Source organism: Saccoglossus kowalevskii, chromosome 17, assembly GCF_978046115.1.
Source record: "Saccoglossus kowalevskii chromosome 17, keSacKowa6.1, whole genome shotgun sequence".
NCBI classification, from domain to species: Eukaryota; Metazoa; Hemichordata; class Enteropneusta; family Harrimaniidae; genus Saccoglossus; species Saccoglossus kowalevskii.
The window spans coordinates 22,508,238-22,526,286 of record NC_140657.1 but is presented as its reverse complement, the minus strand read 5'-3'; the positions used below and the strand labels follow the sequence as shown (position 1 = coordinate 22,526,286).

Sequence of the window (18,049 nt, the reverse complement as noted above, 5' to 3'; positions counted from 1 at the left end):
TTTATGCGAGCTCGAAGGCTCGAATGTAGAAATAAAATATATGAACCTTTATATATCAATCTTAGTCACAATCTACACAAGACAGGTGGCATCTGGGAGTATATTTCCGAAAACACTTTGCTTTATTTGGACAAACTATAACACTATTTTTTCCGTGTTTTTCGATACTGTATTAGTCAATGGCCGTAGTTTACTTACATGGACTTCATCTCTTATTTCACCGTCTTCTACCCTGAATCTACCGGCATTTTGAATAGCACCACCAGCGTCACATGATATGAGCTGAAATAAAACAGATAATAATGACGTAATTAGATAAATAATTGCGTGAAAGTGTGCCAAAGCATCGATAGAGTTCGGACTCTAAATGTAAATGTTAATATTGTGACTTTTATCGTTACTCATTGTTCTAAGAAGAAGTGTGTGGTAGCACTGCATACAGTGATGCGTGTACGGGGACGCGTTCGGTTGATATATGTCCCAAGTTAAAAATAAGTAGTTTTCCAGCCGAAATCGGTTGAAATGACGATAGTTATCCGTAACAACCATTACATAATTATCTGAAACTGAAATGTCTTTACAAAAACGACTAGTGAAGACGGAACAATTGTAACGGCGTAGGTGCCGAGGAATCGTCCATCAAACGCTGCCATTTTAAATTTAATTCACGCAAGAGAATGCGTTTATTTTAAGGACAAAGTAGCCGATTTCATCCACAATTGGACTCCGAACTGGGAATCCTGGATATATGTGTTGATAGATCATCGTTTTTGGTATCTGGGCATACTATTTCATTAAAAAAGTTATATTTTTCAAAGTCCCGGACTTTGTCCATAGAAGTACGCAGGGTTGTGTTTGGGGCATCTATCAACTGAACGCGTCCCCGTTCACACTGTACGCAGAGCTAGAGTGGCATCATGTTTGCGACTATTCAGTTGTATAAATAACTGATCATGGTAGACCAAAATCATATACAAACTTAAATTTGTTTACAGACGAACAATTGGCTTGCTTAGCCACATATATGTGAAGTACAATCAGCAGAAATTCAAAAATGTTGGTTAAAAAGCGTGGTAAACGTGTTTTTCTAGGTCATTTGTGTCAGTCGATATGCACTGTTTCGATCTCGTCGTAGTTGTACTTCAGAGCCAAGTTCGGAGAACGTTTCACCCATATTATACCATCAGTAAAATTATAATGCGTGGCTTGAGGCTACGGCTTATGGGAAACCAGTTTCATGCATCAAGTCCTTGATTACCGAGTGCTATGTGAGCTACAGATGAAACCTGATAAACTTCCAGACGCATTAACAATTCTACAAACCACACACATACCCAGGGACATTACCTGCCAACATAATTGTTGATATATCAATAAATATGTATATGGAATGTTGATCATTCATTCTATACTGAGATTGCTGAATGTACATATACATCTAATGATATATTATATTTGTAACTTATTTGTCCAACATTATGCAATCATGTCCCAAATATAGAACATCTGCCTGCAAGATCATTCAAGATCATAGTGGCGAATCCATTTTTTCTATAGTGTTGTTGAGTGGATAAATGGTCATTCTTTTCCATGTCATTCTTTCGACTCGCATGTCCATGTCATGATTGATGGTGATTTAAAGCATCAATTAGTTATTGTCTACTGACTTCAACATACTGTCTCTGATTAACCAGCAACCGAAGGACACACAGAAAATGAATAACATCTCGACAGGGTTACTCACTTGGACATATATCACGATGTGAACATCCTCTTCCTGAATATGTTCTATGACCACCACAAAATATAAAATATGTTTGTAAATCGGGTTTTTGACTACATGGCGTTTTTTTTATGATGGTCTAATACAGCGCCAATAGACAGATGACAGCATTATCTACGTTTTTCATATCATATCAATTTTTAGATAGTTTTCCCTTTGCAGCTGTGATCACTGTATGGGCTGAATGAAGGTTTGCGTCTCGAATAGGGTATACACAAATAGCATATGCTACCAATCCTACACTATGATTAGCGCATCTCAAGTAAAATATCTGCAAGCTTTACTTTTACAGCACCATCCCATCAACAGGTATGCATTGGATCCGTTCTAACCTCAACCAAAGTGTCAATATTTGCTATTGGTTATTTCTCCTACACATTGCTTTCAGGTGTTATGTTGGCACATTATACTATGGGATTTGCATTATCCTAAGTCTGAATTCATGTACAAAATCTGGCCATACGTGTTATCTCTGCTGCTGTAGTTTTACCAACTCGAATTCAGATTAATCTGGGCAGGTGCCGACAACTGGAAACCTCTCAAAGACGGAAATGCAAGAAGACACGTTGTCAGAAGCAATAATGCTTGTTGGAAACTCCAATTAAGATCTCTCTTTAAACGCCACGCAGGATGTCGCAGTATACATGTCAGCCCCTATAAAAGCATCGAGGAGTCCTATTATTCACTTGCCATTGAAGAGTACACTGGAGAAAATACACTCGAAGTTGCATCTAAATCTATTCGTCTGGGGGACACATTTACATGCTCAAGCAAGGTACTGCATATCTGTAATAATGGTCTTGTATGGCAAGCTTTCATCCAAGCAGACACGGTTCGAAACGCACTTCATCGTATGGTGATCGTCTGCCTGACACAACACAAATCAGTTTATCAATTTATCAATATAGATTTTTAAACATATTGTGGTCAACAAATGTAATTCACAGACCAGATCATTCTTTGATACTTTATTAATAAGAAATATTAAGAAATATTATCTTAGTGATGCCAGTTAATGTGCACGGATTGTTACATTCAATTGATACCTAATAACGCTGTTTATATAAGCATGTACACTTAAATTGCCATAAAAACCAAGTATTGATAATACCGAATAAAGACATATATTTTTCTTGAATACAGATGAATTGCACACAGTAAACTCTGAACTACCGTCTGTGATTGAAAGTATCAGTTTACAAGCCATGTTTTCGGCATTGAGCCTTAAAATTATGTCACATAATAGAAATAAGCATATTATGATTGAATATTTTGATATATGTACAACAAACACCCGCAATTTAATTGCAATGACCCAAAAAGGATTCGTAATTAATAATTCAATGGAATTTTACGATCCAAACATGATGACTACTATAATTCATGGTAAACTGAATGTAATTAGGACACATGGGAATTATATATAGTAACCACCACGGTTTTCAATCGTATGTGTGGTGTGTTATCATCGAAGTGAATCCATTGCTATGTTCACATGACTGCACAGTAAGACAATGGCAAATTTTGGATGTCAGCGGTTAAAATTTGCCCAAATTACACAGGTCTCCTATGGTTATGTCCGTGTTCGAAGATACACTAACATGGTGGGTACCAATCTAAGAGTTATGGCCATACCAAAAACGTTGAGTGTTCCCTGAATTGATAAAATGGATTTATAATTTACAGAACCATACTAAATGGGAAAATTAAAATATTTCATTAGTAATCAACGTGGGGAATAAATGTGTTATGAATAACCTATGGCATTTCCCCATACACAGTGGTTTTATTTGGTTTAAACAACAAACATAATTGCAGTAGTTGTTTTGAATCATTCTTTAGTTCATATTTTCTCTTAGCAAATTGACACTGTTTCATTAAACAAGTTGTAATCGAGTCGTCTCGAGATGATCATAACCATTTCCACCGTATTATGTTTAACATACAACTTTATATCTGTTTATACCACGTCAACTAATCCGTTAATACTATTCATCCACCCTTCACAGGCATTAACCAGAATCAATCTAGTCAAATGGCTTTGTCAAATATACTTAATATTGACAAACCTAATTGTAACCTAATGAATATGATATGTTAATTGGGATGAGATGGCCAGTGACATATAATTTTAGTTGGAAAGGAGCACCGGACATTTCCCTATATTAAAAAAAATCAGATTAGCGTCCACATGCCTATCGTTGTAAATTGTCTATGGTTGCATACTTTAATTGACAATAGAAGACATATAGATGTAACAAGCAAACCCATAAAACATAATCTTCGTTGTATCAGTGATGCGACTGTTAAAAGATATATATCTGTTGTCAATGTCTAACTTACGTTTTACTTTTGGATTGTAATTGCTGGTAAAAGCCTACTTTACTTTTCAATATGATAGCAGCAATATGTCAATGTAGAAGATGCTTGAAAGGTCGGAAGCGAACAGATGAGATGAAACATTGAAGCTATCTATGACGAAGGTATTTCACATTATGCGGTAATTTAAATATGTAGCTCATGACAAGATAATCCCACAAGTTGGCGATATGAATCTAATCAGACTTCAAATAAAAAAAAACTCACAGAGCGAAAGGGACGCGCTTCCTAGAATGAAATTGAAAAGATAAGTCCAGGAAGATATGATTTCAACCCCCAAGATAATCAAGTCATTAGCATATGTCAAAGATGATGCAATCACGAAAGACTCCCTTTGGATACAAGGGGCAGATACATGCAATAAAGCAGATTATGTGAGTGTCCATAAACAAACCAGATAACGAACCAAACGCTACAAATATACTAGTATATGATTTAAGTAACACAAAGTCTACAAAATGTGAGAGTCCATGAACAAAACCAGATAATAAACCAAACGCCACAAATATACTAGTATATGATCTAAGTAATACAAAGTCTACAAACTTGGTGGGAACACATTCACACATACCAGACAGGATGGTCTTTGATATTAAATATTATGTTATTATTAAATACAAGGTTAATTTATAATTATTATTAAAATTTGAAAAAAAATAAAAGCTGACTGACATTGTCAAATATCATTAATCTTTTTTTTACAGAAACATATTTATGAAGAATTTCACAGATTCGCCCAGATGCTGTAATTAATAAATACTAATTATTAGTTAAATGTATTGTGGAAGTGGCAAAGCGCGTGCGATTGTTATGATACTTATGTTATATAGTTGGGCATTTGTATGTTATTCCACTCATTGCACAAATGATCAGTGACTCAACACATTCATTTCTAGCCCATAACACGGCATTCACATTTAGACAGAAGAAAATAGTCAAACCGCAAATGGTTCATTTGTGTTTTATGTTTTATGTTTATATATGTTTGTATATGTGCCTGTTTTCTTTATGTGCAACAAAAATCCATCATTACATTTCAAATATTTTTATATTTAAAATATTCAGTTGTTTATTAGCAAAAAATATAAACTAAATTCAAACATAGGACATTTGGTTACCAGGATTATCTGATTGGCCCTAAATGGGACATACATAAAAAAACATTTAATGAATCGCGTGTACTTGTGAAATTTCCCTTTTAGTTATGAATGGGTAATATCGAACATATATAAAAATAAACAGACATATACTACAACATGAATCACAGGATTGAAAGAATCGCCTCACCGTTGAAGACATACACGCTACCTACCATGGCACATCCACCCACCAGAAAACGATGTTCGACAGGCACCATGTGGATATACGCAACTCACGTTACTTATGCGCAATGATGTAACTTATTTGAAGCACAGCTGCGCTGGAGCGGAACTAGTGAATTAATCCATGTTCATCTGATCAAATTGTTAATCTGTTTTTGGAACCACCACCTGTCTTAATAACTAAACCAAATGTGAAGTGAAGACATTTTAATAAGAAAGGGGCAATGCCCTGTATCAGTATAGAATAGATTGAAAGGCAGTAGTAGTTATTCTCTAAAACATGCTTCTGTGGTCATTAACGATGTCATTACATTCTGGTTATTGTATGGTTATAATCAATTTAAAAAAAATACTAAAAATGTTATATAATATTGGGCTTATTAGTTAAAAAAATATTACTGCTTTTTCGTATACAAATCTCCACAAAAACAGAAAAGAATAGGAAATGACATTTTACTATGTTAATGAACAGTAGTCATCTCAAGTATGTTGTCAAATATATGGCATCAATATGGAATCATTAACGGTATTATTGCTCGACATCTCATGGTGAAGCCGTATAGTTATGAATTGCTGTGTATTCTGTCTTGATTAAAGTTCGAAACCAATCTACTTCAATACAAATAACGTGGAAACTCAAGAGTCGTGTTTGAATTAAAGTTTTCTTGAGTCGCTTAACGTAAATTAGTTTAGAATGTATACACATAACTTAAAATAGAATCGTAATAGCAGCCTTTACTTTGGATTGAATCGAATACGAATGCATGATGTATGTTCTCTTCACGAAACTTGTTACGATGAATTGGGGATTGTATTGTAGAATACTCTACCAATATATCACTTCGACATACATTCTTACAGGTCTCAAAATATTTTATAATGTATTTAACAACACGTGAAAGATAACAATGGTTTATTGGTTATGTAATTGTTATTGACAAGAATGGTCGGCATTGGTGGGTCTATTGGGTAGGTTAATTTCAAATCATTGTTATAGCTAAAATTGTATTCAGTTTCGTTAGCAAGATCCAAGCTTTTGTCTTATTGCCAAAGTATGGGAAGATAGATTGTTGATAATGAATGCCATTTTATTTATTTTATCCGTTGCACGAGGGAGTAGAGTTAACTAGATTCCTTGCCATTTGAATCACAATACACAGTCAAATACAATATAAATATAATATAAGCTTTCAGTGTATCTTTCAAAATTCGTGACAACTTTTTTTCAATTAATGTGAACTAACAGTGATGCATGTAATCAATTCTGTAATATATTAATTTATGTGATGAACGCAGACCCTGGATTTTATTAAACCTAAACCGATATATGTATATATATCAATATAAATAACATTCTATGCTTCGAGTCTAACGGATAATTTATCTTTGTTAGGTTGCCTGACATGCTCTTAAAGAATTTGTAACTGTTTATATTTAAATATATTACGCAGGTTTGGATCTTTGTCAAGACGTGAATTTTTTACTTGGCAGTTGTATCATTCCAAAGTTTATTCCAAAATCCAATCGCGCACGACTTCTCAGAGGCTTTATTAATGAAATCTCAAAAGAAATCTTGACATACTAATTGGCCATTTTCTGATGAGCACTCAGAATTTTTTCATTTGGTTATTATGCCACTGTATAGAGATTGTACTCTATTATATACTGAGTTATTTACTGTCTTTTGCATTATAGTTTGTCTAATAGTATTTGCTAATGCGTAGGAACATTTTTACAGTCCATATATTTGAAGAAATATACTCAACAATAGTCTTAAAAGCAACCTCACAAATAATCCTGGACCTCAGCGCTTGTAATACCCATTTTCAAGCCTTCTAATTACAGGTTTACGATTGACTTTTTCATGTTTTTTTGGACAATTCATAATGAAATCACAATCATTGATGCAGGGTGAGTTATAAATGACATAACCCTTTTATATTAATGGTATTATCCCTAAAACTGTTGACACCATTTAACATCTACATTTTATTACGTTTACAATTTGTTTATAGAAGTTGATTGCAAATAATATTGCATGTGATATGTATTACCTCAATGCAATATTATACTTAACACTACGGTAACAAAAAGCATTTGCTGTATTTTCTATATTTTTGTATTTAATTAATGATTGAAATTACAAACTATTTATTTATATTTCAACAACTCATGTATAAACAATAATTTTACTAAATATGATTTTTCTACTCAAAACTGTTATCGTAGTGTTCCTTTAACGTTAGATACTGACTACATTTCAGTCGTGCTTGACGTAAGACATGGTTAACAGTTAAATAATCAAATTATATTTCAGAATTTTGAAAGGAAATGAATCACCACTTATGAAATCGACGATTGGTCAGAATAACATCGTCACTTACCAATGTGCAAGGACAGAAATTATATATTAAATTATCTGATTAACTTTGAACAACAAAAATGTCAAAAATGATATATTGTGTACAATGCAATAGCTTATGACCACTTCATATTCTGCAAACGATAAATATCTATTAATACATAAATTAAATGGGCAGCACTAAAGCACTTGAGAGTCATTACAGTGTCAGTGATATCAAACTGTGTTTTGGACTTTTAGTTATAAAACCACTTATGTGTCAGGCACCATTTCTATGTGTAATGTGTAAAGATCGCAGATTGAATTCACTTGGACATTTGTAATAATATATTTCTTGTAAAATGACGATAATAGGTTTTCACAAAACGACGATAAACGTATGCAAATGTAACACACGCTCTGTGGCGTTCTGAATATCAGTGTGTAACGTAGGTAAATTGGTTCCATCATCTAAACTATTACAGTCAGCTTAGTCGTTTTATTAAGAGTGAATCGATATGTAACATAGTGATGTTTGGATACATTGACGTCTAAGGGATATCGAAACATTGTAATAGAGTGGAGATAGTCCTATTTATTTAATATAAACTACATGACCATAAATTATACACAATTACAATGTAAAGGCGGCCGTGTTATATGAAGTGAAAAAACAAGTCATGTTATGGATAGATATTGTTTTCTTATTCCAGAGTTAGAACCTGGAGCCACAAAGCTTATATTATACATATGCAGAGGTGAATTACGATGAAGCCTTTTGAATAAAAACTGCATAAGTTCCCAAGGCCAATCGAAATAACTATGGAAATTCACAGAACCAATCAGACGTAATTACAGTTGGTAAATCTCTGTAAGCTACCACGTAACACCCCGCGCATCAAATGTCATACACCTTTCTCGGGCGAAACCGAAGTTAAAGCTTACCTCGGGCAAATGAACGTCCCCGCTTACACGTGTAATCTGCTAGCGATACACCGTTGGCAGATTCACACTGGGTTTGGACATTTTAATAACGGCAACATGTATTTTATATATAAATATTTTACTAGATGCCTATCAGAGGATATCTTGTAATCACCGACTTTCATGGTCTGTGATTTGGGCCAATCACGAATTCAACATCAGTCTCTTCAGCTTTCAATCCAAATACCTATCGCATTTGCCATCTTTTATGACAGACATTTGAAAATAAGAAATATAGTTACAATATTTGTCACGACCTTCACAAATTTTCCGAGTTGTCCCTCAAAACGAATGGTAACGAAACTGTCTTTAAGTCTCGCACAAACTGTCGATAATCAAACTTCAAAAGACAGTTCAGCGTTCGTCTCCACACCATCAGACACAAGTCGTTGAAATGGTTCTTCACACATGGCGTATCAAGTGAAACATAGAAGAACTAATCTCAACAAGGACCATTTAAAGTATTGATAGAGTGGAACCTCATATCATAGAGAAACGCTCAAGCCAAAATTGCAATTGCAAAAGCTGATACAGTGTGAAAACATATCATTATTACTAACTGTGGTAATACAAAACGTTCATCTACTACTCAGACTATATGATACGAATACTGTGACATCAAACTTTTGTGTATGCACAATAAAGTGTGTGTGTGCGGGGGGGGAGAATTGTTAGTGGTCGGATCATACTAAGAACAACACAGTACAATATGTAAATCATACAACTGTATGATCATTCGAGAATACTGTGGTATAAGAATGATTTTCACCAACATCTTTCAGCTGTGTTTTCTCAATAATCACCATAGATGACAAAGAATCTACAAATGTCAACACAGCACTCACACGGCCTGTCCAATACGCTGCTGTATAACATGTCAGCATGTTTTCTTTTCGTTATAGGCAATACGATATAGACAATATATCACACCAGGATAACGCATGTATGTAATGTTATCACCGAACCTTTTCAAAGGACACAAACAAAACAGCACGATTAGACATTGCGTGGGTAAATCAGCGACTCTACCAAGATCGTATATAAGATATTTGTCTGGCTTTAATGGATTTCGTTAAATGTAATCGTTTTCTGTTTATGCAGCGCTGATAAAAAAAAATCCGCCTGGCAGTGTCAGGTATAATTAGGTCGAAACTGCTGTTTCTAAAAAAAAGATGTTCATTGTATTTATTGTACTTATTATGTGGTATTAATAAAACCACTCAGATAGCTGCATTACGTCATTCGCTGTACGTCACGGCATCACCCATAGCAACGCAATATTACTTGATTCGAAGTTGACCTGATTATATAACTGTATATAGTTCTTGGTTGTGAAGTTTAGTATGAAAAGTATCCGCTGATATGGAACGGTAAACGTCTCAATATTCATGACTGTTTACGTTGACAGGTCATCACAAATGCGTGTCCTAAAAAACACGCAAAGAAAACAAATCTTGTGACGGTACAGTACTATGGTAATTACAGACTGGATACTATCGACAACTCACGCTTAAGCCCTCACAACAGCTGTACAATTTGCATAAAAAGTTTTTTTTGGCAGATATACATTTATAGTATAAAGTACAGTTTTGACTTTAAAAAGCCTTTGGGTAAAACTTTCCATCGATGCAAGGTCAAAATTGCGATATATTGACCTTGATTTTAGCTTTATCGTTGACTATTCAGTGGTGTTCTATAGAACAACCCATGACACATAATTGCTAAGCTAAAACACGAATTAAGGATGCGGTATTTTCGTGAATTTTGCTTTTTTTGTTATTACTTTTGTGAAGTTATTTTTGCTCATAATTTTATCAAAATTAAAACTGATACACATCTAGAATACCTTTTTTGATAAAAAAGAAAAGAAAAACTACTTATATAACAGGATACTGTACACTTTGTCTGGACGCTTAACAATAACATTGACTTATTGCGTAATTTGCATAATCCCTTCACGACGGAAACAGTGCACACTGAAGACGACGCGGTCATATCAACTCCGGCTCCTGATTGATTAATCACAAAAAAGAAGCCCACAAGGAAAAACTCAAAACGCAGTTCAGAGGAAGCGAAACTTTACCTATAACAGAAATGCATTGCCGACAGTACAATGGGGTTTACACTTCAAGTTTGAGTATTCAAACCAAGAGGGTAAAATTTCGTCATGATCAATTTCCATCTTCCAAAAAGTCGGGCAGACAATTTAATATCAACCGAAAATCTGTATTGGTCGGACGAGCAGTTGGGAGAGGTCGGCGAGGTTTGAAAAAACTAGTGTTTTATGTAGGATCGCCGCCGGGCCACCCATCGACAAAGAATACCGTTTCCGAGATTGCGGTGGAAGTCGAGTGTCTGCTGGAACAAGACAAAACGTCGGATGTTGTTGAGTTAACTAACACTAGGGGTTGGCGTTTTGGCATTTCGACCTCTTTCTCCAATTACTAGGCAAGCGTTTGTTTTACAGACCACGCTTCGCATGTAAACATGATTTGAATATATAATGAAATGACGTCTTTTATTTCTCTAACTGTTCAACGTTCTGCGGGGCCGCCGTGTACTGTAACAACTTCGCTTCTTTTTGGAGGACGAATACTGGCCCAAAACTTTATAGTTTTGGATTTTAATACTGCAAGGTTATTAAGTGACTCCATGTTATGTGTTTTGTAGTAAAAATCAGTCCATCTGATGCTTTAAATGTCCAAAATTAGCGCAACGTGACAAATGTTTTGTTTTTTGGCGTTTTCAGGCAGAAGAAATCTGACGCCTTAGAGGTCATTCAAATGAGTTGTGCGTCGTCATAAATTGACCTACTTTCATGAAATTCACACACTTTGATAACGTATTGGCACCGAATAAAACCCTTGAAGCATTTTTGATAACTTCTCGCAATGAAAAATAAAAGGCTTTTAAATATCTTGTCTATGGGTGAAATGACAGGAAAAATGTAAATTGATGTCATTGTAAACAAATATCCAATCTATGTTATAACACTCTCGAGGCATTGACGGGGCTGATGCTGCCTTGATTTTTCATCTTTCTCTTTTTACAAAACCCCTACCGTTTTTATACAAAACTCATTTTTATTCAAAATAACACCTCTATGTTTACTTAGTAATCACGTGACTAATTCGTGGTACATGTCGCAGATCATTTTTTTTCAGAAAGCCAGGAACAAAGGCTTCAAGAAAATATATAATTTGCTATGCTTCAAAACACTTTCCCTCATTAAAACAGTTTTTACTTTTTAGAGCATGATAACTCTACCGCATCCTTAAGTTACGTTGAATTACTATACGGTGTATTACTCGAAGTATAATACATTATCATATATCAGACATAGTTATTTCCAATCACGTCCGGAAAAAACACGATATCGATTAATTATTAAAAAAAAAAACTGCGTAAGATGTATCATGATCTGTATAGAGACGTTTCGAACGATATCTTTCATTAGAATATTAGCTTCAGTCTTGGGCAAATATACCGCTCAAATTTGAGAACTATTTAACGCGTATTGTGTACAAATGCTTCTGAAATAATCTACCATGGTCGGCACGCAGCGACCTGTTCGATATGGGACTCATAGCGATGCATACAACGCGTGTAAAATACATTGTTTGTTTACATGAAAATCGAACCACCGCTGCGGGACGATCACTACCCTTTAAGCTACATCGTTGATTGTCGCTAGCTGCTGATTGAATTTACTGGATTCTCGCATGTATTGAGACACACGTACGTTATGTCGTTGGCATATCCGACAGTCAATCGCCTTCACACACGGACCATTTTTATTTCATAATATCTCGTAGTCTGAGTTTTCATATATTCCACCCAGCTATGCATGAAAACAAAATCCAAGGAATTACAGAAGTAGAAACAAATACAACGCTGTTTACTGATGACAATTCCATGTAACACGGCTCTACATGTTATAATGTTATACGTCAGTCATGCTACTGCAATAATATGCAATCACATGTATTCTAAAATGATTCATATGTTCAGCATATTACACGCGAAGTCCTATAATTCCCTAGTGTACAATGATTTGGATAGCCGCCATTGGTTTGTGGGAATGAACTAATCAGACTTCAATGACAAATGTGCTTATACAATTAAAAGTATATATTGTTTACATTTCCACGTCATTTAGGGTCCGTTGTTATGGGATATTTCACCCGAATTGACAGTTTGCACAGGGGATCAGCACAATAATACATACAATAACAAATACCATGAATGGTTTAGAAATATCGGCATACGTTTTACTGTTTCGTATATGATGAATATCTATACGCAACAATCGGAGCAGCCAACTGATTGAATAATGAATGATACACAACAGATTGAAGTCGTCTACCTTGCTCTGCGATTAATGTGGTAACTGCAGAAGCAATTGGCAATAATAATTCTCATTGACCACGCTGACATAACATCATAAAACATCACGTACGCTACATTTGTCAGTAATTGGCATTTCCAGACATCGCAATCAATCACAATATTCCCACCAATTAATACAGAACTTAAGTTATTGGATTGCGATGGTAGTGGCTTTACACATTATACGCATCACGCACGTACATCAATGTTGTTTGGACTCGTTTGTTTGTATTATGTTGATGTCGTGTATTTTTAATGATGCTGGGTACATTCTAGGAGTACTGTTTAAACCAATCGGTGTATTTTTACATGAGTGAGCAATAATGCCCTATTGCGTCATTCCAAAACGCAAACATAACCATAATAATAATCTCTCATATTTTGAGGAGAAGCTTAAATATTCAAGTATAGGTATACGATAAGAAGACATTCTAAATATCGATAATTCAGTGTAGATTCGGTGGACGATTGAACGATTGAATTGGCGCCCATCAATCGACTGTCGTCTGCTTCCTTCTTCCGCGTTGACGCCATTGTCGATACAATATTTTTATTCGTAAATAACGGCTAACGCATCAATTCGCAAGCCGAAAACAACCACGGAAGTGACTTACAAATAGATTAGAATTACCACCTGCGCTAGTTATATATCTGTTATGTTTAGATGTGTTTTCTATACTGTTTTCAAGATTAAAATCAAGCATCAAGGCACAATTGGATATCGCAGGAGTATCGCGTTTTATCGCATGTGACGTATCTCTAAAAAAAATACATAAATCTGTTTATGAATTGCCTGAAAATATTTTTCTCTAGAAATGTCAAAACGAGAAATTATATCCTCTGTCCAAAAAGCTGATTTAGTTACGACAAACGTAACGTACTCATCAATATTCACTATACGATAAGTACCACAAACAAATATATTCTTGGGGGGCGGTAGGATGAAAACTTAAAACTACAGGAAATGAATATAATTATTCACGTAGATGAAAATATGCATTTTTTATAAATAATGAAACTAGAAACCTTATATATTGATAGTGTTTTACGAACATGATACCTAGATTACTGATAAACAGGAAATGGTTCACAGCATTACACGTTGTGTGTGGTGAATGACAATTGGGGCACAAAAGAAGATCTCTTTCGCACCTCTCATTTGTCGTCTCTGTTGTTGGTTCAAGGACGTGGTCTACAATATGCAGTTTACTGAAACACTGGCAATGTCAATTTGAGACAATCGGAAAGTTATATAATACACTGCATATATACAGTATTCAACTTTGTAAAGGACAGTGGATTTCAAACCGGAGGGCGGGGAGGGGTGCTCTGCATAAAAAAAAAGTCATTAGAATGCCTCTCTGGGCATCTATGCTTCATAACGAAGAAGGAATCCAGAGTTATGTTTGAATCGTGATCATAGGATTGTAAACCACGTCTTACATATTAAAGTGTGGTTCTAAATATATATGTTGCAATTGTATGAGCTAATTTCAATTCGAGCCTGCAATAATCACCACGACTGCGATTACTGTGGTAATGATTTGCCTAATTAAAATATCTCAGATTTGTCAAATAATATAAGAATAATAGTTACAAAATCACTAGTTTCCGGGAAATTGTGATACCACCACGATCGATTCCATCATAAAATAGGGTCAACAACTACAGTCTTAGCTGGTTGCAAAACCCTCAATTATTTATAATGTAATATTGCGTAATGTAGCCGTATCGGATAAAAGAATGAATGGCGAGTTAAATTGTCTAGAATATAGACGCCGATCATCAAGGCAATTAAAGAACACACGCACTGCTCATCAACGCCTAGGCTTGGCATATAATCGGGTAATGACGTCATTAATACAAATGCATGGATGTAAAAAATCAGCATATTATGTGACAAATAGGTATATGAGTAGGCAGGGGTTCTCTAGGCATGTTCAGAATATTTAAATGATCTTGTGGGTCACATATGCGTGGTTGCTATCTTCATTTGAAACTACATTGTGTACATGAATACACATGCACTGTGACATTGACTTTTGACCCCAAAATGTAGCATGGGGAACATATGTATCAACCTTGAAGGCGCTGGCTATGTTTACTCGACCTTTGACGCCTAATGTTGCGAGTGACACAGAGAACATGAGTGCAAGGTTTGAAGTCTACTTCCTACTTTCCCTTCAAATTATGAAATATCTGGGTGATATTTTAAAGAGCTGTTTTTAATAATCTAAAAATATTCGACTTTTATTCTAAAAGTCTAAACTTTTATTCGTTTTTGTATTTTGGTTCGGTATTAGTATATCGTGATTGTGAATAGTTTAAGTGAAAACACTGACCACCCCCGCTCACAAAATTAAGCTTGCTAAACTATTGAATTACGTTTTAAATTGCTGGTACATGTTGTTTTCACATTCGCGTAGTGCATTACATCAACCAAAGATTACTAGCATTAATCAACAAACACGCAAATACAACAAAACTGTCACAGGTGACCTTTTTACAGTCTAACATCCGATTCTACAAGTCATTGTTAGGAACTATCTAGCTGATTCAGCTTATTGCCAAATTTGAAGTATAAAACATGTGACACAAATAAATCAGTGGGATCTTATCGTAGCTTTATAGGAAACAGATCATTGAATAATTGAATGCGGTCTTCTACATAGCTGTTTGGAAATCTAAGATTCGAGAACTTGTATGAAATACACTAGCACTTTCTAGATATTTGATACAGCAGAAATTAAATGCCTTACGGCATCTTGAGCGGATCTTAACATTCTGTTAAATGAAACCTAGGGGAATCAAAGCTTGATACGATACTTGCCTTCGAGAGTGTACTATTCCCATTTGAAATGGGTAGTATCACACCGTAGATCATTAAAACCTTTGAAGCATATGACAAACAGTTATCATCAACATGAACTACTGCCTACCTATTAGCTTCAGATTTGTTGGAGAACCACGATCTGCCAGATCTAGCGTTTATCGGTTTACGTTCGACTGCAGACGACAGTGGCAATATTACATTTGCGTAGTAATTTTTGACAAACGAGTGGTTCGTTTTTGAGACGAAATATTTTCTTTTCAGTTGAGAGAAGTCGTTGAATAACGGCATATAAAAATGGCTTGCTACACCTTCGCAACTTGGACGTTGATCACGTGGTTGTTGTGCACGGGCGCGTTACACAGTGTGGTCACTCGAGATGATAATAGCAAACGAAATGAACTAGGGTAATGTTAAAATGAGGGTCGTGTACAAGTCGATTATATAGCCCAGGTAAATTTGTTCACGAGCACCGTGCTAGAATGAATATGGCTCAAGGTAGGAGATGGAGATAATAAGAATTCACCCAGCTCGTGTTGTTGAGAAGTCTATTCATTAAAAGGACTGGCGGCCAATTAGAATATGTCACAACTGGTTTCTATGGTAAAGCTATTTTGATTCCCCTCGATAATGTACGCAATGGGAAAAGTTATATCTAAAGTTTTTTTTTTTAAATTATCCTTGATTTAAAATATGGATGTTAAATATAGTTATACATTTGTTTGAATAATATTTGTCTTAAGTTATCAAAACGTAGATTTGCAACTCTGATGATTAAATGAAAATATTTATTATTTTTGCGAACATTTATCGAAAATATGGTGTTAATTGCACGCAATATACTAACCTTATTCACATTATATGTATATATAGGTAAGGATTCTATTAGTTACCAATGCCAATTCATAACCTGCCAGATTATATACAACATATACTCAAAGTATTAGCACCAGCATGTAGCGTCGAAAAGTATTGAACGAAACAGTCGGCCAGTGTTTATTCGTGATTTATTGTGATCAATACGTTGGTTGAATAGCTTGAATTTCCAAGTAAAAACACAAGAAGATTAATCACCCGATTTCATGCTTCGGTGACCAGCTAACTGATGCGTGTTCGTACATGTGTTGTGTGATGTCTGGGTTATTCTATTTTTGGTGTATTATAACAACGAGTTATACAATTCTGTATTCTCGATTCAGAAAAAAATATACCACGCCAACTAAAGCTAATTTTTATATTATGAATATATGTATAGGTTTAGTACAGCAAATTGGAATTCGTCACGGATTATTTTGTACAGTATTTAGGCATAGTCATGTTAAATGCCCACAATATTCGAAAAAAATGTATTTGGTCGAGTGTTCAGTTATATGTTTCGATAGACACGCACCTTGTGTTGCCTTATATACAAATATTTCAGTGCGCATTGAGTATGTATATAATACGAACAAATAATATATTCATATCGTGCAAAGAAATTCATAACGAGGCATCTATCCATGCAGAAATAGTCGCCATACAGTTAATGCATATAAACATATTTATTATGCAGCTGACGTGTTAAATTAATTGCAATAAAATGAACATTAAGATAAATCTTATTTCCCTTCAAAACTACATTTGTAGTTTGCCACTAATCGAGGTTTGTACTCAAATTACAAGATTCAATTCCCTTAGAAACGTAAAATCTGTATTTCCAAATTGTGAAATTTAAACTGATAAAAATTCGATTATTTTACTGCTCTAACACATGACCTTTGGTTTTGCCATATTACAAGGTCAAGCAGCCGTGCATTGGCAATGTACACAACAAACGAGCTTCATCATATTTTACATGAATAAATATATTCAACTCGAAGAACCCGATCAGTTTCCAATATTTCCACACTAATATGTGTTGAATGTGTGCCACAAAGACAGTCCGCATGGTTTTTCGAACACATACATCTAACTGAATAGGGAACCTTAGCAATTCCATCACTATACATATGTTTTAAGAATGTAATTTAAAAGAAAAATAT

General features: G+C 34.8%; 1 protein-coding gene across 3 annotated transcripts in view; it reads right to left on the bottom strand.

Moving 5' to 3' along the window:
• LOC100372527 (GTPase-activating Rap/Ran-GAP domain-like protein 3) overlaps positions 1-18,049 on the bottom strand; it is a 180,958-nt gene that overhangs the window by 26,141 nt on the left and 136,768 nt on the right. For all 3 annotated transcript variants that reach the window (XM_085492476.1, XM_006818718.3, XM_085492477.1), the window contains exon 3: positions 199-282. In XM_085492476.1, the coding sequence (XP_085348602.1) occupies positions 199-282 (84 nt within the window). The remainder of the gene's footprint in view (positions 1-198; positions 283-18,049) is intronic.